This window comes from Emys orbicularis, chromosome 2, assembly GCF_028017835.1.
Source record: "Emys orbicularis isolate rEmyOrb1 chromosome 2, rEmyOrb1.hap1, whole genome shotgun sequence".
Taxonomy (NCBI): Eukaryota; Metazoa; Chordata; order Testudines; family Emydidae; genus Emys; species Emys orbicularis.
The window spans coordinates 107016257-107038445 of NC_088684.1; the positions used below are offsets into that span (position 1 = coordinate 107016257).

General features: G+C 41.8%; 1 protein-coding gene across 1 annotated transcript in view; it reads left to right on the top strand.

The window, feature by feature from the left end:
- The window catches only part of KIAA0319 (KIAA0319 ortholog), a 40993-nt gene that overhangs the window by 12102 nt on the left and 6702 nt on the right, over positions 1-22189 (top strand). The window contains exons 7-15 of the mRNA XM_065398330.1: positions 895-1027; positions 3277-3505; positions 6609-6732; positions 8333-8465; positions 9747-9895; positions 12320-12471; positions 14019-14157; positions 16256-16415; positions 20172-20314. Of these exons, the coding sequence (XP_065254402.1) occupies positions 895-1027; positions 3277-3505; positions 6609-6732; positions 8333-8465; positions 9747-9895; positions 12320-12471; positions 14019-14157; positions 16256-16415; positions 20172-20314 (1362 nt within the window). The remainder of the gene's footprint in view (positions 1-894; positions 1028-3276; positions 3506-6608; positions 6733-8332; positions 8466-9746; positions 9896-12319; positions 12472-14018; positions 14158-16255; positions 16416-20171; positions 20315-22189) is intronic.

Below are 22189 nucleotides of genomic sequence, written 5' to 3' on the forward strand. Positions count from 1 at the left end.
GGGGCCAGGGTGCAGCCCCCTCAGCTGCTTCTCCACTTGAGCAGTGTGTTGGGGGCCATTGGACCCACAGACATGCTAATCTCATAGCCTGTCCTTCCTCCAGTTCCCGTTGTCATCCGTCATGGCAATCTGTTCAGGGCCAGTATGGAAATCTCTCCATGTGACATAGGGGATGCTGAGACCTCTTCTACAACCGCTTTTCTAGCTGCTCTTACTCTTCACAGCTCCAGTATTGAGTTAAGCTTTCTGAAGGCTCCTGCCTGCCTTTGCTCCTTCTGCTTTGTGTTGAATATCACTCTTATTCTTCATCATCATCTGAACCGTTCTTTCTGTTTTTATTGGTGTTATTTAATCACCAACCCTTGGGCCCCAATCATGCAAACACTTCCACACTTGCTTAACTTTACATGCACAAGTAGTCCCATTGAACACACAAAAGCTAATGGAACTACTCGCATATTTTAAAATTTAAGCAGGATTGAAGTTTAAATAGATAGCTACCCTAAGTGCTGGAGTGGAATTACCTATGGTCTCTTTGGTATATTATATCCTTTCATGATTTTTTCCCCCTTTTTAAAATGGAATAAGGAAGCTAACTATATCCCCTTCTAAATGTAATTGCTGTATTATACACTTGTTGCCATTTAAAAAAATCAGCATTTACCTCAACATAACCAGGAGTTATCATATTCTAAGTATAGGGAAATATTGCTGTGTGTCAGATGTTGTGGTTTAATACCTGTCAGCAAATTGAGATTGCTCTGTGTATTCATGTGTGTGTGAACATGTCTGAAAAGATAAATATAGAAAACCAATTAAAGTTTCTTAGTATGAGAGTTTTTAATATTCATAGCGTTAATACCAGACTCTGGTATTTTTCTTTAATTGGTGTAGAAAGTAGAGATGACACTAAGATACTGAGCTACCACTGGGAGGAAATTAAAGGTCCCTTGCGAGAACAGAAGGCATCAGCTGACACGCCTGTTTTGCACTTGTCTAACCTTGTTCCCGGAAATTACACTTTCCGGTAAGTGGGCTGCTTTCCCTCCTCCTGTGTTTCAAGTCTCACATCATGATTTTAATTCAAGATTTTTTTCTTTTTGTATGTCCTTCGGAGCAGGAACCAGCTTTTTGTTCTATTTGCACGGTGCCTGGCACACTGGGGTTCTGGTCCATGACTAGAGCTCTTAAGTGCTATGGTAAAACAAAAAATAAAACAATATTCTTTGTGGTGATGTTTGCCTCCTCAAACAGAGGGCTATGTCTTTGGCTAATTATTCCCCTCAGTTTAGCTTGTTGCAGAATCTGAGAGAGTAGGATAATACAGAAACACTTACACGGATTTCACACGACTGACATGTTGCAGCAAATCAAAATTTGCTTTGCAGCGTGGTGTTATTCAGAATGATACGTCAGAAACGCAACACCCCCCTGCCCCAATGTTTTCTATAATTGAGGCGAGACTATTTTCATTATTTTTCATTCCACAAGTTGGCAAGTGTCCTTGGTATCCATATGTAGTCAGCTGTTGTAGTCAGGCTCTAGAACTAACTGTAGACAGAATGGGATTAGGAGACTCATCACTGCAAAGCATTCTGGTGAGTCAATATTGCAAGAATCATTAACTTCTTCAGTAAAGCCTTTACACTGTTACCATTTGCCTCCCAGCATAGCCTGCTGAAACTGGAGCCAATCCAGGTTTCTGTGCAACAGCAGAGATTGCCATTGTAATTCTGAGTGCTTGTTCAGTATGATAAACTCTCCATTTTTTAGCAACTTTTAGTTTAGGGCCCTGTCTTGCACTCCCTTTATAGGCAGAACTGTCATGGACTTCAACAGGTGATTTGCCCGCTAATGTGAGCCCTAAATTTAATATAAAATCAATTGTTATGAAATTGCTTCATAACATAACAGAACATCATTGAGGTGCTGGAACTTAGAGTTCACGTACATGTGTGTAAAGTGTGGTGCTCTATGCAAGCTTTGTGTGCTAATACTTGCTTTGACATATAGGTCCATATTGTGTTCTCAGTTATGCAGATGTAAGTGTGGAGCTGCTCTGATGACTTCATGAGTTATTCCATATTCTCAGGGGTGTAAATGAGACTGGAAATTGACCCATTGCCCATATTGGGGATGCTTCTAGAATGCCTTCCGAATAAGGATCTTAAAGTGCTCTTCATACAATAATTAATTAAGTCTCAAAGGACCTATGTCAGGTGACCATTTATTATACGCATGTACAGGTGGGGAAACTGAAGTACAGAGACATTAAAGTGACTTGTCTAAGGTTACAAAGGCAATTTGTGGCAAAGCTGGGAATAGAACTCTGAGCGCCTACCTTCCAGTCCTTTTGCTTTCACTGCAAAACTGTCCTTCCCCCATGATAGAATCGCTTTATACTAGTTTTGCCCAATTTTGTGGAAAGCTTCAAAGTACACTCCCTCTAAGTGTTCCGTTATGTACATTAGGTACACCCGAGCTCAGTTAAAGATGTGTTCTGATACCACAATGAGGAGCACGGTATAAATGCCTAAACCAGGTAGCTTTACCTCAGAATTTCATTCACTTGTAGATTTAGTTCTCAATCGTAATTTAACGTATAATGGGATTTCCATTTTGTTTATTGTTAGCAGTAATATAACTTTATACTTCATTGTTTTGGTATTATGACTTAGCCTCCATTGACATTGTCTTCAAAAAATTTGGAGGATGCTAAACCCCACTAAAGTAAATAATTTTAGTTCCACAAAGGAAAAAGAGGACACTATGAACGTTAATTACTTCACCTCTGCTGTGTCTGGTATCTAATTTCAGAACTTCTCAAACAATCTTTTCTTCAGTTATTAACAGGAATTAGATGGGGAGCTAAATCCTTAGGTTCTTACTCAGTAAGTGTTAGGAATTTGGGACTTGGGATGAAATATTGGCTCTGTTGAAGTCAATGGGAGCTTTGCCATTGACTTAAATGGAGTCAAAATTTCACCTGTGGTCCAGAACAGGGGGAGTTTAAAAATTTCAGGTATATTTTCAGTATAGTGCAAGGCAATGTTTGAAAATCGTTGCCGCATCATTTACCTAAGACCTGGATTTCCTTTGTAGCAGTTGATCACATTAGAAACGCTTTACATCTGGGTGGGAAAGTGCTCTTGACTTTGCTTTGTTTTAGGTGTTGTTTTTGCCATCTCCTGTTGCAGGAGAAACATGGGCATCTGAACTCAGAACTTGGCAGAAATCCAAACTAATGGATTTTCAATATCCTCCTTCCTCCTGTAGGTTAACAGTAATTGATTCAGATGGAGCAGCTAACTCCACAATTGCATCTCTGACAGTCAACAAACCAATGGATTACCCACCCATTGCCAACACAGGACCAAATCAGGCAATAACTTTGCCCCAAAACTTCATCACGCTGAATGGAAACCAGAGCAGTGATGATCATGAGATTGTCAGCTACGAGTGGTCGCTTAGCCCCAAAAGTAAAGGCAAAGTAGTAGCAATGCAGGTAAGCTTACTTCTTGTTTAATATCAAAAGCTTGTTTTATCTTTGCTTCTAATTTCAGCAAATAAATACCTAGAAATTGTCACTCACCACATTTGCTAGTTGTTATTTAAAACATATTGTTACTCCTTTTGACTCATGCAAAGTATGCAGTTCTTGTATTAAATTCTTTTTAGAGTCTGGAGATGTTGTTTTAATTTATTTTGGTCATGTTTGATTTCTGTGAGCAGCTCCATTATTTGTTCCCTCTTGGTTCAACCGGAATACCAGCTCCCAATTTCTCTCCTTGCATCCAGCTGTTAACAGCAGCATTATCCCTTCTGACTCAAGCATTCAGGGTCTTGCAAGTTGTTTCCATTAGGAGGAGAAATTGATGGTGGAGTCAGGTATTTCTTTGACACAATCCTGTTTATGTACAAAGAATGTACGCGAAGTCCTGTTTCCCTGAACACAGTAGGGACAGATCAGAGGACAGTTTCTTTGTTCACATTTCCAAATCTCTTTCCAGCCAGCACTCTGCCCACTCTCACTTGGCTTTTTTCCAGGGCCACATTGTAAGGTGACGAGTCATCCCTGAACTAGAGTCTGATTAAGCCACATACACTGACAGGGCAGGCTCCAACTTTTTTGCCACCCCAAGCGGCGAAGAGGGGGGGAAAAAAAAAAAAAAAGATAAAGCTGCGATTGGTGGCACTTCGGCGGCTGCTCTACCGTGCCGCTTCATTCTTCAGCGGCAATTTGGCAGCTGGTCCTTCCCTCTGAGAGGGACTGAGGGACCCGACGCCGAATTGACGCCGGAGACCCGGACGTGCTGCCGCTTTCCATTGGCCGCCCCAAACACCTGCTTCCTGCGCTGGTGCCTGGAGCCGGCCCTGTGCACTGATGAGTCATTCCGTTGCTAGGCTCCAGCCAGTCCACAAGCCAGGAACTGGCCTGGTGAGTTTCAGGGCAGGTATATATGCCTCACAGGAGGAACAGTAGCTCAGTCTGCTCAATGTCACTCCAGGGCTTAGAACTCTCCCCTACCTGCCTTAGTCTGCTCCAGCCATGGCCTTGCTCCAGCCCTGTTCCTAGTCCTGTTCCAGCCATGGTCTTGCTCCATCCCCATTGTGGTTTCTGACACACATTACCAGTGCTTCCCTTGCTGGCTGCTTCTCCCACAGAGAGAGGGGGCTTCACCAAACAATACCCAGCCCCCTATGTTTGCATTCAGTCCCCAGGGAAACCCCTCCACCTACATAGATCAGCTTCTGACCAGCCTGGCATGTGGCCTATTGTTTGCGTGGTAGATCCTATTGTTTCAGCTCTCTTACTCCAAAAATAAGCTTAACTGCTTATTACATTTGTCACGAATAGAATGCAGCTTTTAGATCCATCAGCTTCAGTCCCTCAACATTCATCATAACAGTATCTTCCGCTCTCAGTAAAATTGTACAGTCGTATTAAAGTTAAGCCAATTTACTCTATTAATTTTTATGGCTGTTTCCCTTTTAAGAACTCACTTTAATGAAAATTATCCAGGGCTTTTTGCACTCTGCAAGGCCACGGCTCTTAACTCTGCAGTGAGTTGACTTAATTAATTTCCAGAGCAGCTGAACCACAGAAGCCACTTTTGTAGGATACGTGGGCTTGTCCATGTTGAAAATGAGGATGCTTCAGAGCTTGCCTACACTGTTTTTGTATCACTATAATCATATTAGTTTAGAAACTGATTATAATTAAATTGGTACAAACCCTTCATATGGACTGAGTTATTCCCAGTCATATAAGCAGCTTTCTACTGCTATAACTGTTCATAATAGAAGGTTGCACTGATTTTTAGCTATATTGATTTCTAAATTGATTCAGTGGTACAGAAACTGTGCAGACAAGCTCTAAGTCTGAGAAATTGGGTGTCTGTACAACCTGTAACTATAGCTCTAGGAGTTACTACAGCCCAAAGCAACTCCCCTGTGTGAATGGGACACTGGCTTAATATGTCTAATGGGCTCATCAATTAGCTAATGCTAAAATGCGAGGGCATGTTACAATTTCTGCTCAAGAACTGGGAATAGTCTTCGTGGCTACAAAGCTGAGGATGTGAGGACTGTTGCATTTGCCAGTAGCTGATTTTTAGTACAGAAATGAGCTCTGGTTAATTAATAATAAAAATTACACTTTAGATAGTTTTAAATGACATCTTTATTCAAAGACATAGGTGGTGCTGCATCATAATTTGCTATGGTATGCATTGTTATGATGCCACAAATGATCACTTATTAATATGGTGGTTGGGAGGTGAGCTATAATGGGCCCTTTACACACTTCTATTTAAATATCGGATTACCATTAATTGCGTGGTGGGCATTATGAGAGAGTACCTGATGGGCAATGTACCTCTAGGACCAAATCCGATCCTGCTAAAGTCAGTGACATAACTTATTATGATATTAGTGATATTAACTTCAGTGGGTCCAGGATTTGGGCCTTCTGTATTCTAAATATTTTCTTTGTCTTCTAGTGAAAATATCAATAATATACAATAAACAATATAATGTTATAAGATGTCTTACTGATATGAAATAGATACCCAAACCTATATTATCTTCCCAATATGAATGCAGTCAGATCTGTTTTCGCGTTTTATTGACATTTTAGTTAAACTATGTGTTCATATTAACTGAGAGAAGCTGTTCTTTTTACAAATATTACATTTAAACAGCTTCGCCGTGTTTAAATAAAAGGACATTTCCTCAAGGAAATGAAACAAGTTGTAATAATAATGATCATAATTTAACTTGTTAATTATGAATGTAAATGTCACATGTGCGCCACAAGAAATTATTGTTGTTCATTGCCATTGTTTTGAAAACAATCAGCAATTATAGCAAAATAAGCAATTTAAATTTGACTACAAATGAAATACTGCTGTTTGTGTACGCGAGTCTGAATAGTGTACCTGAAATTTGCTTTTAAATCTATTTTTCCCTTGAGACACATTTGAGCAGACAAAATGTTTATTGTTGTTAGTTGGCTACTATACTAAGTTGTATTGTTTAGACCATTTTGTACCTTTTTCTTTTTCTTTCTTCATCTCCTATAATCCTCTGTTTTACCTAATGACTAGGGAGTGCGGACTCCATACCTCCAGTTATCTGCAATGCAGGAAGGAGATTATACATTTCAGCTGACTATTACAGACTCAGCGAGACAGCGGTCCACAGCTGAGGTCACTGTGATTGTACAACATGGTAGGTAGACTGGAAACAGCTTTAGCTTTGTAGCTGATACATCAGCATCATAATTACAGCTGTTCTTGAAGGCCCTGCTTACCTGAGTCGCTTCTGCATTGAATCTCTCAGCTGGCAGACAGAGTATCCAATGGTTGCTGCATCAAAGACTCTTGCTTTTTCTTTTAAAGGTGAACAGCAAAGTAAAAAATAAAAATAGACTAGAGCACGTCTGTCTGTGCTGAAAGCTCCCACTAAGCAGACTGCATAAGGCATTCAGCATAACTGACTTTTGGAAAGTTGAAATGCAGTTCTGTGCTGAATTTCCTGCACAGCCAGCCCGCTTAGCGAGGTCATTCGGCACATAAATCAGTGCTTCACTCAATTTTCGTTTTGCTCTGCAGTTCACCTTCAGGATTCCTTTTTGTGGTTTGAATTCTCAATAGGCTTGCTTGATAAGTGTTGCTGGAAAACTGCACTATGAATGTTCAAAGATTTCCCCTTTCAAATTATCTTCTGGATTTGAAGCTGACTGGTGGACACCCCAAATGGTCTAGGTCTCATCAGATTTTCATGAAGGTTTTCTCTGGGTAATGCGTTTGCCAGACTCTAGGCCCCAGCGAGGTGGAAGGGTCCCAGAGTTTGGGCTGTAGCCTGAGCCCAAATGTTGGCACCAGAATTAAACAGCCTCATAGACTGAACCACGTGAGCCCAAGTCAGCTGGCACAGGTCAGCCGCAGGCTTTTAATTGCCATGTAGACATACCCTGAGAATAGAGTTCTATGCAGATGACCACGCTGCAGTAAAACTCTACTATAGCTGTTTACTGCAGTGATCAGGAACACAAATCCCAAATGCAGCCCATGTCTGTGCCTTTAAAATTGAAAATTTTGGTCTAAGGATGACCCAATATCCTGGGGAATGGGATCGTGACTGTGACGTAACCGTAACAGGAAGGATTGAAAGGAGAATCGTATGAAACCCATTTCCATATTAAATCCTCAGCTGGCGTAAATTGGCATAACTCCATTGAAGTCAAAAGCATTTTGCTGATTAAGATCTGGCTCAAGATTCCTTCTTTTATAATCAAGGGCCATATTCATGTTAGTGGAAGTCAGTGGACTTCCACAGGGCTGGATGAATCTGACCCCACGTGACCACTAGGAGCATATTTAAGTGGAACACAGATAAAGTAGGAAAAAATACCCCGACACTGATGGGGGCAAAGCATTTTTAAATGTTGTGTATGAGAAGATGCAAAAGCTCTTTAAGTGTGATTGTGCCAGGAAAAGTGACTGTAAAAATGACACTGGGGGGGGGGGAGGGGGAGGAGAACTCCACATGCCCTGCCCCATTCTGAGCACTCCCTTAAATGCCAGACAGAATCTGTCCCACTGTAGGGTTTCTGCAGAACTACTTACTAACACCCTGGAGGATCTTGCAGACTCTTTTATAAACCAGACCCTGGGGATCCTTGCCTTTATATTCTTTGAGCAAGTGTGCGCAGCTTATCATATAAAATCTAAATCTCTGTATTCATTAAAAATGGCCCCAGTGATTGATAACCCCCACAAGTGACTGATTAGGAAATATGTTGTATTTTTAAAACATATTTTTACAGAAAATAACAGTCCTCCAGTAGCGGTGGCTGGTCCAGACAAGGAATTAACATTTCCAGTAGAAAGCACTACACTGGACGGAAGCAAAAGTCATGATGACCAAGGCATTGTTTTCTATCACTGGGAAAATATCAGGTATCTAGTAAAAATGAGGTTAGTCCAATTGCTTGGCTGAAAGAGTATCCAATCCTATTATAAAGGAGATGGAAGACTGAGAATAGCTTTGGGGTTCATGCTGCTTTGCTTGGCGGAGGATGGGATCGAAACTTTATGGAAGTGAGAATATGTAAAGGGTTTAAATAGAGCAAACTAATGCCCCACAATGTTGACTGGAAAACCCTTCAGCCTGTTTCTTTCACTGTAAACCAGCCCTGATCCTACAAACACTTACAAATTTGAGTAACTTTACTCACACAAAAAGTACCACTGTTTGTACACAGCCAGGAGGATGGTGGGAGGAAAGGAAGGATCATGTTCTGATACTAGGTCCCTCTGCCTCCCCACCTCAACCAAAATATGAAAGCAAAAAGGCGTTGGATTTCCTGGATGCCATGTAATGCTGTTGCATCTACGCGCCATTCTGCTAAGTGGGATTAGCAGCGTGTCTGGTAGTGGCCTACAGGAATGTCAGATTCAACTTGAAAGCTTGTTAGATTTCTGCCTGCGTCCTGTCATGAGTCATGGCAGATTAGTACAAACGAAAGTTTGTAAAAAGAATGGCAGGAACTCACCCGTCTCCCATTAAAAAGTGAACAAGAGACTTGCACATCAGTAATGTACACAGTTACCACTGTATGTTCCTAGACTTCTCAGTGAATACAGGGGACTGAATGATAGCTTAAATCCCCAATATGTTTGAGTCCAGGCTTTCATCAACAGACTGCACTGGACTGTTTCTATGTTTAAGTATTATAACTTTAACATCTATGGACAGTGATTTACAATATTTTACAAAATTTTGTAATTGCATTTGTATGTAGCAAGTGACCAGATACTTAATAAAAAGTAACAGATACAAACTCATTCAGCTATCACAGTTGTGACACAGCAGGCATCCGATTTGCTGGCACTCAGTATATTTAGTGACTGTGTGGCACTCCTATGATTACAGCAAATGTGTCCATAAGTGGTGTTGAAATATTAAAGCAGGAGAGTGGGAATCAGTATTCCTGGATTCTTTTCCTGCTCGTGACTTGATGTGTGACCATGGGCACCTCTGCATGCCTTAGTTTATCTGTAAAACAGGTATAAAAATTCAAATTCTGTGAGCCAAATTCATGCCTGGTGTAATTCCAGTACTGTAGGTGCTTAAACACTGTGGTTATAAGTGCTTCATAAATGCAAATAGAATGAATGACGGAGTGACACCAAGGGGAGAATTTGTCCTGATTATTTTCCTGTGGTGTTTTGTTTCAGTGGGCCAACCACTGTGCAAATAGGAAACATTGACAAAGCAGTGGCAACTGTAAGTGGTCTACAGGTTGGTACCTATCACTTCCGACTGACCGTGAAAGATTACCAGGGATTAAGCAGCACAGCTACACAGTCTGTTACAGTGAAGGAAGGTAAGCCAAATCACCTCTTCATGTGCAAAGCAATGTGATTTATGTTGATCATTTAGAAAATGGGAGGAAATTAGTACAGAACTAGATTACAGGTTTGGTTTCAAGGGAACTCGGAGCACCTACTGGACTAAAACCAATATCTAATCAAGAGATATTGTTTATGTGACTGTAATATAATTACTTTTAGGACTTTCTTTGTGTTAGTCTGTATCCGCAAAAAGAACAGGAGTACTTGTGGCACCTTAGAGACTAACAAATTTATTAGAGCATAAGCTTTCGTGGGCTACAACCCACTTCTTCGGATGCATATAGAGTGAAACATATATATACACACACACACACACACATACAGAGAGCATGAACAGGTGGGACCTGTTCATGCTCTCTGTATGTGTGTGTGTATATATATCTCCTCAATATATGTTTCACTCTATATGCATCCGAAGAAGTGGGTTGTAGCCCACGAAAGCTTATGCTCTAATAAATTTGTTAGTCTCTAAGGTGCCACAAGTACTCCTGTTCTTTTTGCGGATACAGACTAACACGGCTGCTACTCTGAAACAAATAATACATGTATTAATTGTTTAATAAATGTCCACGGGAATGTGTTAACCTCAGCATGTATCCTTTGTGAATAGAGTAATAATATTGCACTCTCACAGAGTTAGCAGCCGCTGCCTGTGTGGTTAAAGTAATACTCAAGAAACACAGGCTCAAGTTCCAGCTAAAATCTCACAGTAAGTACATGTTTGTTCATCTATAGGACAGAGACAGAGAAACAGTGTTTTGCCCCACACTCATCCCTGCAGAAAGCCCTGCTGTAGTTACAATGCGGTTTGTCTGCTGTCCTGCACTATATAACAGGAGTGGCCCAAGTACAACTCTGGAGAGAAATGCAATCTACACTTCACCCTGCAGTTTACATCCCTCTTTAATAGGGAGATGCAGAGGGTGGGGGTGGCCAGTCCCAGCATCTATTGTTCCCTCTTGGTCTGAATATCTAGGGGCCGATGATCTCCATGGGTTTGCATCCTTGTGTTAAAGATGCGCTCTGTTCTATTGCATGCAAATCAGCTGAGGCCCTTATTGCAAAATTTGCTTGTGTGTATTCTGCCAAGTTATTTGTTTGTAGCCTTACCTGCCATTCCACTCTGTAAATATGGCACCTTCTTACACAACAGAGCTGGCTTTAGTAACAAAAATGTGGTTTTTTAAGGGTTTTTGCTCTGGCTAGCACTGCAGCGCCAGCATAGCTGGGGGAAGATCTGGTCTCTCTTCTTCATGTGCATCATCAACAGAACTGTCAAGTATCCGAGGGGTAGCCGTGTTAGTCTGGATCTGCAAAAAGTGACAGAGTCCTGTGGCACCTTATAGACTAACAGACGTATTGGAGCATAAGCTTTCGTGGGTGAATACCCACTTCGTCGGATGCATGTAGTGGAAATTTCCAGAGGCAGGTATAAATATGCAGGCAAGAATCAGTCTAGAGATAACGAGGTTAGTTCAATCAGGGAGGATGAGGCCCTACAAAAGCAGTTTCTCCTCCCTTGGTGTTCACACCTCAACTGGTAGAAGAGGGCCTCATCCTCCCTGATTGAACTAACCTCGTTATCTCTAGACTGATTCTTGCCTGCATATTTATACCTGCCTCTGGAAATTTCCACTACATGCATCCGACGAAGTGGGTATTCACCCACGAAAGCTTATGCTCCAATACGTCTGTTAGTCTATAAGGTGCCACAGGACTCTTTGTCGCTATCAACAGAACTGTTTACCAAATTCCAGTTACACATCCAATCGGTGACCTGTGCAAACTCACTGAAGGCAAAGGAGCTGCACAGGTATTGCTGAGGGCATAATTTGAAGACAGCATGGCTGCACAGGTGCCCCTGAGGACCTCCATATGACCTGTGGAGGTTGTACAAGCGGTGATGATGAAGAAGAGAAGAACCCAGCTTGACTCTCAGATCCCAAGTTGAGTTTGAGGCTAGCACTTGTGGGGAAAAAAAACTTTTTCGTTGTAAACTGAGAAAATCTAATCTGGAAATTGAGAGACAATAAATATAGAACCCCACAGTGCCATGTTTACAGGGTCAATTTTCAAAGTGGGAGTACCCTTCAATAGTAATCCTGTCAGTAATGCAGCTGTTTTTCCAGACTGTAGTAATCCTGGGGTCAAATTCAGCCCTGCCGTAACTGCTTCATTGACATCAGTAGAATCATCTGCCTTCTCTCACTGGGGCTGAATTTCACCTACTCCCTTGCTGACACTTTTGAACAGAATTATTTTTCTTGTCTTTGACTGTCTGAAACTGAGGATTGTACTATGGAGAGGCTGTGTGTGTGTTTCTCTGCAGTTGTGTATCATTTATATCTTGCACCTTTTGAGAGAAAATCCTCCTGCTTTACTGTCTTTCTGGTTAGAAAACAACATTCCTCCCCGGGCTCATGCAGGAGGCAAACACGTTCTTGTGCTTCCGAATAACTCTATTACATTGGATGGCTCACGGTCTACTGACGACCAAGGGATTGTATCGTATCTGTGGATTCGGGATGGCCAGAGCCCAGCCGCTGGCGTAAGTATTTTGAAAGTATTTAATTGGGGACAAAATCTGCCCTCTCTTGCATTCATGCAAGCCCTCTGACTTCAATGTACCATGCTGGCAGATGTGTCCAGTCAGTTGCTATAGGGTTTGGTGTTACATTTGGTTTTATTTCACAACTCTATATTAATAAACTGGTACAAGGGGTAAATGGCACTTTAATCACATTTACAGAGTATACTCTGTTCGGAGGGCCAGAGCAGTGAGGACAGAGATGCTAAAGACACTAGATAAAGAGCTTAGAAATATGGCCATGTGATAGTAAAATGAGATTCATCTGGGAAAAATACAAGCTAATGCGCCGGAGGGAAAATAATGTGAAACGCAGATATTCAAAAAGGAGGAAGATCATTGGAAAGCAAAAGTGCTGATAAAGCCTGAGGAATGATGGAAAGCAGCAAATCGGATATGAACTTGCAATGTGAGATGTTATAAGAAACCAATCTGGTTTTATCCTAGACCAAAGAGCTGATGATCTAGCTCAATAGGACGCTGGTGGAACTACCTCCAGAATGTTGAGTGTGGGTCAAAAAGCTCTTCGGTATCAGAAAAATGGTGACAAATTGGCAGGAACTGAGGTGGGGGGAAGGAGGAGCAAAATGATTATGGATCTGAAGGGAGTGATTTATGTGAGAACATTAAAAGAACTAAATAGGCTTAGCATAACAACAGCAGAGAGTGATGATAAGTCTGCATATAAAGGGCATAAACACCAAGGAAGGAGAGGAATTGTTTAGAGTCCAAGGAGATAGAATTAAGAATATTGGGATAAAATTGAAAAACAAAAATGTAGACGGAATCTTCTATTTTCAAACAAATGTGCATCTAAGTACTGTATGTCTCCCTTGAACACACAATCTCATTTACTAGCTTTATCGAAGGCGTCCACACTGCATGGGCATGTACACAGCATTAAGGCTATATCTGTGCTGCAACTGGAGCTGTAATTTGCAGTTTGTGCAGACATACCTGTGCTATCTCTAATCTAATTAGCTTGCTAAAAATAGCAGTGAGGGGGCGCAGCGCTGTGGCTTGTACAATCCATGCTGAAACCCACTGTGCTGTGTCCTCACTGCTATTTTTAGAGAGCTAACTAGATTAAAACTAGCACGGGTATGTCTACACAAACTGCAGATTACACCTCCAGTTGCAGTGTAGACATAGCTTAATTAACACCTCCCATACTTGCACTGCTCCATTGTAAACCCTGGGAATCCTGGGAAGGATTCTTTCAGGGTGGTCCCTTTGTTTGTTTTGAAGGTCCGAGGGCAAGCTTTGCGGTGGATTCTCCGTTGCAGACAATAGTTAAATCAAGATCGGATGTTTTTCTAAAAGATGTGCTCTAGGAATTATTTTGGAGAAGCTCAATGGCCTGTGTTATACAAGAGCCAGACTGGATAATCACAGGGTCCATTCTGGCCCTGGAATCTATGAATTCACATTCTGCAGCTAGATTGATGTACAGCTCGCAAACTTCTGTCCTCTCAAGGAGTATAACCCTCTGCTGCTATCTTTTGCAGGATGTGATACATGGCTCAGACCATGAGGCAGTTCTTCAGCTAACCAATCTTGTGGAAGGACTCTATACTTTTCACTTGAAAGTCACAGATGCTAAAGGAGATTCAGCTATTGACGCTGCCACTGTTGAAGTGCGGCCTGGTATGATCATTAAAAGGTCATCTATAAGCTGTGTATACCTCCACATTCTTTTCTTTGCTGCTGGCAAGATCCTGTCAGGTTAAAAATCATGGGTCTGATTCACCACCACCTTGCATTGCTATTTACTCCTGTTTAAAGTGGGTGTAAAATACTGTCATCTGAATTCTCCCTTTACGTGCATTGGTGATACTATTGTACGTCCACTTTGCACAGGTATAAATGCTCGCACCCTTTTCAGTCCATGGAGAATCAGGCCCCATAGTTTTTTTAAAAAAAAAAGTTGCTTTCTTGATTATATTAAGACACCTTTTCTTTATTAAAACTGAAAGATGTATCTACATTACTTATTTTCCATTATTTGTTTCAGTTTTGCATTTCAGTCAGTTTGGACAGTGCAAAAGGACTAATCACTTTTACTTTTAGTCACTTACCGCTCAGTTACACTTCCTGGTTCTCACATCCAGTTGCCATGTTTGGGTGCAAAAATGCTTCCACGGAATCCTCGTTTGCTTAAATAAGACTTCATTTCAGTTGGAATTCTTTAATTTTATATATATATATATATATATATATATATATATATATATATATATATATATATAAATTATCCATCCACAAAACTATCCATCCCCAAATAAGTTGTATAAAAAAATTTAAACCAAGAGAACATTTAAATTTTTATTTATATATATATATATATATATATATATATATATATATATATATACAAAAATTTAAATGTTCTCTTGGTTTAAATTTTTTTATACAACTTATTTGGGGATGGATAGTTTTGTGATGAAGGCATGAGGCGGGTATTTGGGAGATCTTAATTCTAATCCTGGTTCTGCCACCGATTGCCTGTGTGATTGTGGCCAAGTCACTTAGCCTCTCTGCCATGTTTTCTTGGTCTGTACAATCAGGATAATACTTACTATGTCACTGGGTTGCTGTGAGGCTTGCGATGTTTGTAAAGCCCCATAGAAGGGGAAAATATTACCTGTTTTGTTCATTCCCTCTGGGGCACCTGGCATTGGCCACTGTCAGAAGACAGGATACTGGGTTAGACGGCCGTTTGGTCTGACCCAATATAGCCATTCTTATGTTCTTATTATATTTAACAAAACCTACAATTATTGAGTTAAATTTGCCTCAAAAATGTGTCAAACTTTTCTGTCCCAAGTTTATATTCCTCATTTAGACTCACTTAAACACATGCTGTCCCAGTAATGATGGATTTAAGCACATGCTTAAGTGCTTTTCCTGACTCTGGACCTTAAAGACTGATGAGACAGCATTTAGGGAGGCTTTTAGGAGAAGGTGATATCAGGCTTGTTTTACATGGATCACATATAAATGAGTGTGAGTTCACTCTCAGGGTTTTAAGGACTGAACTCAAGCACTCAACCTTTCCAGACTACTGTACCACTTTCAGGAGGCTGATTTGTCTTGCATACCCCCAAGTTTCACCTCACTTAAAAACTACTTGCTTACAAAATCAGACATAAAAATACAAAAGTGTCACAGCGCACTATTACTGAAAAATTACTCACTTTCTCATTTTTACCATATAATTATAAAATAAATCAATTGGAATATAAATATTGTCCTTACATTTCAGTGTATAATATATAAGCAGTATAAACAGATCATTGTCAGCATGAAATTTTAGTTTGTGCTGACTTCACTAGTGCTTTTTATGTAGCCTGTTTTAAAACTAGGCAAATATCTAGATGAGTTGATGTACCCCCTGAAGACCTCTGCGTATCCCTGGTTGAGAACCACTGACTTAACTAACTGGGTCTGGCCTCTTTATACATGAGCAACCCCTGCAGGACTCGGTATTAGCTGAAAAGGTTAATTGATTCTTATTCCTGTCTGTAGAAACAGTGCTGGATTGTAACTAACTGGGTTAGAGGGTAATGAGATAGAAACTTAGATATTTTGGTATGTTTCAAAATTAACTAAGTACCCTTCCAAATTACCTTTTCCCCCATAAAGATCAAGGGTAGGGGAATCTGGGTTACTAATCACGCCCTTCATTCAATACTGAAATATTTACCAGTCTCTGAAAAAAAACAGTGTGTTTTTGTTTTCTCAGACCCTAAAAAAAATGGTCTGGTGGAGTTGATTTTGCAAGTTGCAGTTGGCCAGCTGACTGAGCAACAAAAGGACACCCTGGTGAGACAGCTAGCAGTGCTGCTGAATGTCTTGGATTCAGACATCAAAGTTCAGAAGATACAAGCCTATTCAGATTTAAGGTATGCAGATATCAGGATGTGTGAGATTATGGAGGTGACAGCTCCCCTGTGACATCATAAAATAAAAGTTAAAATATTGTGATAGATGCTAATGGGTTGCATGTTAGGGGTCACTTGTGTATAAGTACCTAGGGAAACTAAAGTAACTGCACCCAGAGAGTCATTAAGGGATATTGTACGGCTTAAAGCACTCTTCTTTGTCTGGGCTGTTAGACCTTTCTGAGTTTCTTTTGCGTTGCAGAGAAGCTGCAAAAATTGTCTCACCATCTTTTCCAAATCTTGCAGTCCAAGGGGGAGTATTGGACTAGGGTTTCCCAGGTGAAAAGTGATGAGGCTGAGGGAGGAAAAGAGGCACCAGAGAGAGGGGCAGCCCAAGGTAGTTGCTTCTTGGGACAGGCTATTGAGCCTTATGTGAGCTTTTTGCAAAAGGGAGATGCCTATGTGCCATTTTGTACCAGCTCTCTTCAAGGAACTAGGACTTGTATACATTTTATAAATAAGCTACACTGAGGCCAGATCTACACTAGAAACTTTTGCTAATTTAGCAATGTCAGGGGTGTGTGATGAGATTGATTATATATATATATAGATGACAACATTTCTGTACTAGCAAAAGCTTTACTATAGGTGCAGTTATGATGGCATAAAAGTGCTTTTGCCAGTATAATTTATTTTGCTTGAAGAACTGATATAAGTTATACCAGCAAAATACTATAAGCAGATTTTCCTTTCAAGATGGCTTTTTCACTGACAGTCTTTTGTGGGGCTGCAGGATGGCAGAAGTTAGATTTTAAAAGACAATTTTTACTTTTCAAAACTAGTAAATGAGCTTGTGATTCTTCTTGACTCTGCCAAAGCTCATCACTAGTAGCTTTTTGGCAAGCTGCTTGGAAGAGTAAAGAGAAGTTGAGAGAGATTTCCCTGGAGCATATGTTTTAGCAATAGAAGTTCTTCTACAGGTGGTAAAATCCCTGAGGTAGGAATCTGGAACTGGAGAACCTCATTTTAAAAAACCTCCCTGCAGACCCTTCTTTCACATCTTTCCCTTTATTTCAAAGAGACGGCATTTATTTATCTTGATGTCTTTGTTTCATTTACTGTCTTTTTGTCCTTCCAAAGGCTAGATGGAGTGAGACAGACAGACTGTCACAATAAGCAAATGTTTCATTAAACAAATGTACTTGTCTGGCCGAGGTCTGTATGATCAAAGCTACTTTTTGTTTCCCCTCTAAAATTTTTGATGCCCCAGGTGCTTTAGATGGTTTTTCACAATCAGTATTGGGGGACCTTGCCCCCTGGGAGAGCAGAAGCTCACTGAGCATGCTCAGCAGTCTACCTGGCTTCTGAGTAGCCTGGAGAAGTGTGTGTATATATCGGGGTGGGCAAACTGTTTGGCCTGAGGGCCACATCTGGGAATAGAAATTGCATGGTTGGCCATGAATCCTCACAATTGGGGTTGGGGTGCAGGAGGGGGTGAGAGCTCTGGTTGGGGGTGCAGGCTCTGGGGTGGGGCTGTGGATGAGGAGTTTGGGGTGCAGGAGGGTGCTCCGGGCTGGGATCGAAGGGTTTGGAGAGCGGGAGGGGGATCAGGGCTGGAGCAGGGGATTGGGGCATGGGGAGAGGCTCAGGGGTGCAGTCTCCGAGCGGTGCTTACCTCAAGCAGCTCCCGGAAGCAGTGGCATGTCCCTTCTCTGGCTCCTACACGGAGGCGCAGCCAGGCAGCTCTATACGCTGCCCCATTTGCAGGCACCGCCCCTGCAACTCCTATTGGAGCGCCGGAGGGGGCCATTGGAGCGTGTAGGAGCCAGAACGAGGCCATGCCGCAGCTTCCGGGAGCCGTGTGGTGCAGCACCCAACCCAGTGCCCAAGCTGGAGCGCTGGAGCGGGGCAAGCCCGAGACCCCGCTCCCCAGCAGGCTCTAGTTTGCCCACCCCGGTATATAGGGCCCTACCAAATTCACTCTCATAGGTTTTTAGAAATCGTAAATTTCATGATTTCAGCTATTGAAATCTGAAATTTCAGTGTTGTAATTGTAGGGGTCCTGACCCACAAAGGAGTTGTGGGGGGGTCGCAAGGTTATTGTGGGGAGGGGTCATGGTACTGCTACCCTTACTTCTGTGCTGCTGCTGGCGGCGGCACTGTCTTCAGCAGCAGCGCAGAAGGAAGGATGGCATGGTATGGTATTGTACCCTTATTTCTGCGCTGCTACCTGCAGAGCTGGACCCTCAGTCAGCAGCCGCCGCTCTCTGGCTGCCCAGCTCTGAAGGCAGCAGCACAGAAGTAGGGGTGTTGGGATGGTATTGCCACCTTTACTTCTGCGCTGCTGCTGGCAGGGCGCCGCCTTCAAAGCTCAGCACCCAGCCAACAACCGCCGCTCTCTGCCCGCCCAGCTCTGAAGGCAGCACAGAAATAAGGATGGCAATACTGTGCCCCCCCCCCCCAAATAACCTTGCGATTCATCCCTGGCAACTCCCTTTTGGGTCAGCACCCCCAATTTGAGAAACGCTGGTCTCCCCCGTAAAATCTGTATAGTATAGGGTAAAACATACAAAAGACCAGATTTCACAGTCCATGACCCGTTTTTCATGGCTGTGAATTTGGTACGGCTCTACGTATATACCATGGATGCATTTGAGTGGCAGATTCAGAGCAAAAAGACTGGAAATGGTTGTACACAGCTGAACCTACCACAGATTTCAGTGTAGCTTGCACATCTACTGAGACCTGACAATGCGGTTGATGGAATCTATTGAGATGACTAGTCTTTAAACTGTCTTCCTAAATTAACTAATCGATCTTTTTTTTAATTTTTTTTAAATCCTTTTTGGAATCTATTCAGATCTCTATGCACCTCCCCAAATTTAAAAATACACTATTAGAAAATCTAATACCATCACTACAGTATTTCAAACCCCAATGACTAATTTCCAAGTAAAAGACTCCCCCCCCCCCCCCAAAACCCAAAAGCATCCCACCCAAATGCAGCATAACATGACATAATGATTTTAGATGGGCTCTCTCTTGATTGCCAGTCCCCCAATACCCTGATCCAGTCTTCTCATTGACTGCAATGGGTGTTGGATCAGAACTTAGATCAGGGGTAGGCAACCTATAGCACACGTGCCAAAGGCGGCACGCGAGCTGATTTTCAGTGGCACTCACACTGCCCGGGTCCTGGCCACCGGTCCGGGGAGGGTCTGCATTTTAATTTAATTTTAAATGAAGCTGCTTAAACATTTTAAAAACCTTATTTACTTTACATACAACAATAGTTTAGTTATATATTATAGACTTCTAGAAAGAGACCTTCTAAAAATGTTAAAGTGTATTACTGGCACGCGAAACCTTAAATCAGAGTGAATAAATGAAGACTCGGCACACCACTTCTGAAAGGTTACTGACCCCTGACTTAGATGCTTGTGGGAAAGCGGGGTAGGGTGGGGGAGGGGACTTTGAAGTGGGCCTGGAAGTTTAACAAATGGGAGGACGAGGGAAGGAAGAGTGTGTCCCCCTCTCCTCCGCTTTCTCCCATGAAGCTAGAGAACTGTTATTGCTCCTGAACTGCATGGTAGTGCAAGAGCCATGTCACTGTGATGAATTTGGTTAACCCGGTGGCAGATTAAATAATATCTATACACCAAAGACAACGATTTTAAACTTCTCATTTCCAGAGTATGGGCTCTTACAATCAAATTGAAAAATATTAGTTCCTTGGACAACATAAATCTTAATTTTGTTTGTGCGTTCTCTCTGCAGCACAGCAGTTGTATTCTATGTGCAGAATGGGCATCCTTTCAAAGTAATAAAGGCTTCAGATGTCGCACGGATGCTGCACGTGCAGCTGCTAAAGGAGAAGGCTGACTTCCTGCTTTTTAAAGTTCTGCGGGTTGACACAGCTGGTACGTTCTGCCTGCTGCTTCCTATTTCTTGAGTTTTACAGCCATCAGAATATTAATTAGCATAGCAACATGGTACAGTATGCAGGAGCTTCCTTTCTGCACTGTTTTGCATTTGGTTTTCTGAATGATGAGGCTGATAATGCTTGAAATATCTGTTTATCTAGGACAGACTTTTGCCAGTTACTTGATTTCCTTTTAAAGATACAAGTGGCAAAGAGTATGACGGCTGTCAATCATTTTGTAAACTAAGGCTCATTTACTGTATATTAGGAAATGTACTATGTTGGGAACCCATGTTATAACACTATACTATCCCAGCTGTGATATAACCAGAGGTGAAAGTAAGCCGGTACGCCCTGGTACGGCGTACCGGCAAGAGCCGGTGCGCTGTACTGGAGCGGCCCGGCTTCCCCAGGTGGCAATTTAAAGGGCCTGGGGCTCCCAGCAGCGGCTGGAGGGGGAGGGCACTTACCAGTACAGGGCGGGCCGGGGCTGGCTCTGACCCCCCCCATTCCCACCCCTTCCGCCAGAGGCCCCGCCCCTTCCGGGGGCCAGAGCCGGCCCCAACCCAGCCTCGTACCGGTACGTCCTTATTTCTACTTTCACCCCTGGATAGAACACTGTTTGTTCTTACTCTGTTGATGGGACAAACCGTGCTGTAACTGTAATATAGAATTTGTGTGTTATCCCTGGTTCCTTTGAGGTTGTTACTCTATTCTCCAACAGAGTTATAATATGATTCGTTCCTACCTCCCCAGGCGAAATGGTCAGGCCATCATTGTATTATAACCCAGTCCCCTAATGTGGTAAATATTCTGGTGTAGACAGGCCCCTCGTGTTTCTTCATAATGAGAGATCTTTTCACAATGATGGTTGGGCTTTCAAGCCAACTTTCAAGTTTTAATCTGCCATAAAGTCGCAGTGCTGCTGGGAATTGGAACACTTCATGACATTGGGGCATTACAGATCTGAATTTGTTATAATTTATAGCCAAAGGAGAGTTTTTTGTTGAGGATCAGAATGCAAGGGGAGAGATATAAGCTGTAGCTCATTGATTAATACGGCTTCTTTTTGAATTTACTCCGTGAGGCAAAAACTACAGCTGTTATACAGTAAAAATTAAGTGTTTTTTTTTTTCCCACTTTGAAATAGAAGAAAATGAGGTATAATTTTCAAATTTGTATTCACTTCATTTTTAGTTACATAGCAGGTTTTCAGGCAAAAAAAAAAGCTGCTGCAAGTTTTATGTATTTTTTTGGAAAGCAATTTATTTTGACTGTTTTCTATTTTGATAAAATACACACCTCACACTACATCTTGGTGCATTTACAACGATTAAAAATTAACTATATGAATGCTGTGCCCTAAGAAGTTCTGATGCTACATTTATTTCAGGTATTTGTATGATGATCATTATGGTGGTGTCTGGGAACACTAATATTTCTCAAGTACTCAGGAATTCTGGAGACTATACACCATAGAAATACCAATAAATAATACAGAAACAAATAAAACTGAACTCCCTGACTCAGGCTGATCTCCAGGTCTAGTGTCAGTAAATTAACATTGGCTCCCTGGCTGGCTATTCAGTTGGATAATATATTTTCATCTTTCTGATCCCGCTCACCAGGCTGCTGGGCCTTTAAAGTAAATCTGCCTAACTCAGACCCCCAACAAATGACTGGAAGATTAGGAACCAGCAGTGGTTCAGTTTATTAGTGACAGTTAAAGCAATGGTTTGGGGTATATTTGTCTACCAATGATTCATGGAAACACATCAGTGAAATTTTCACAGTTGGATTTCTAAGTGACCTTTTCATTTGTCAGTCTCTGCACTGGAGTTGTGGGCAAGAGAAGGCACCATGCACCCTCCCG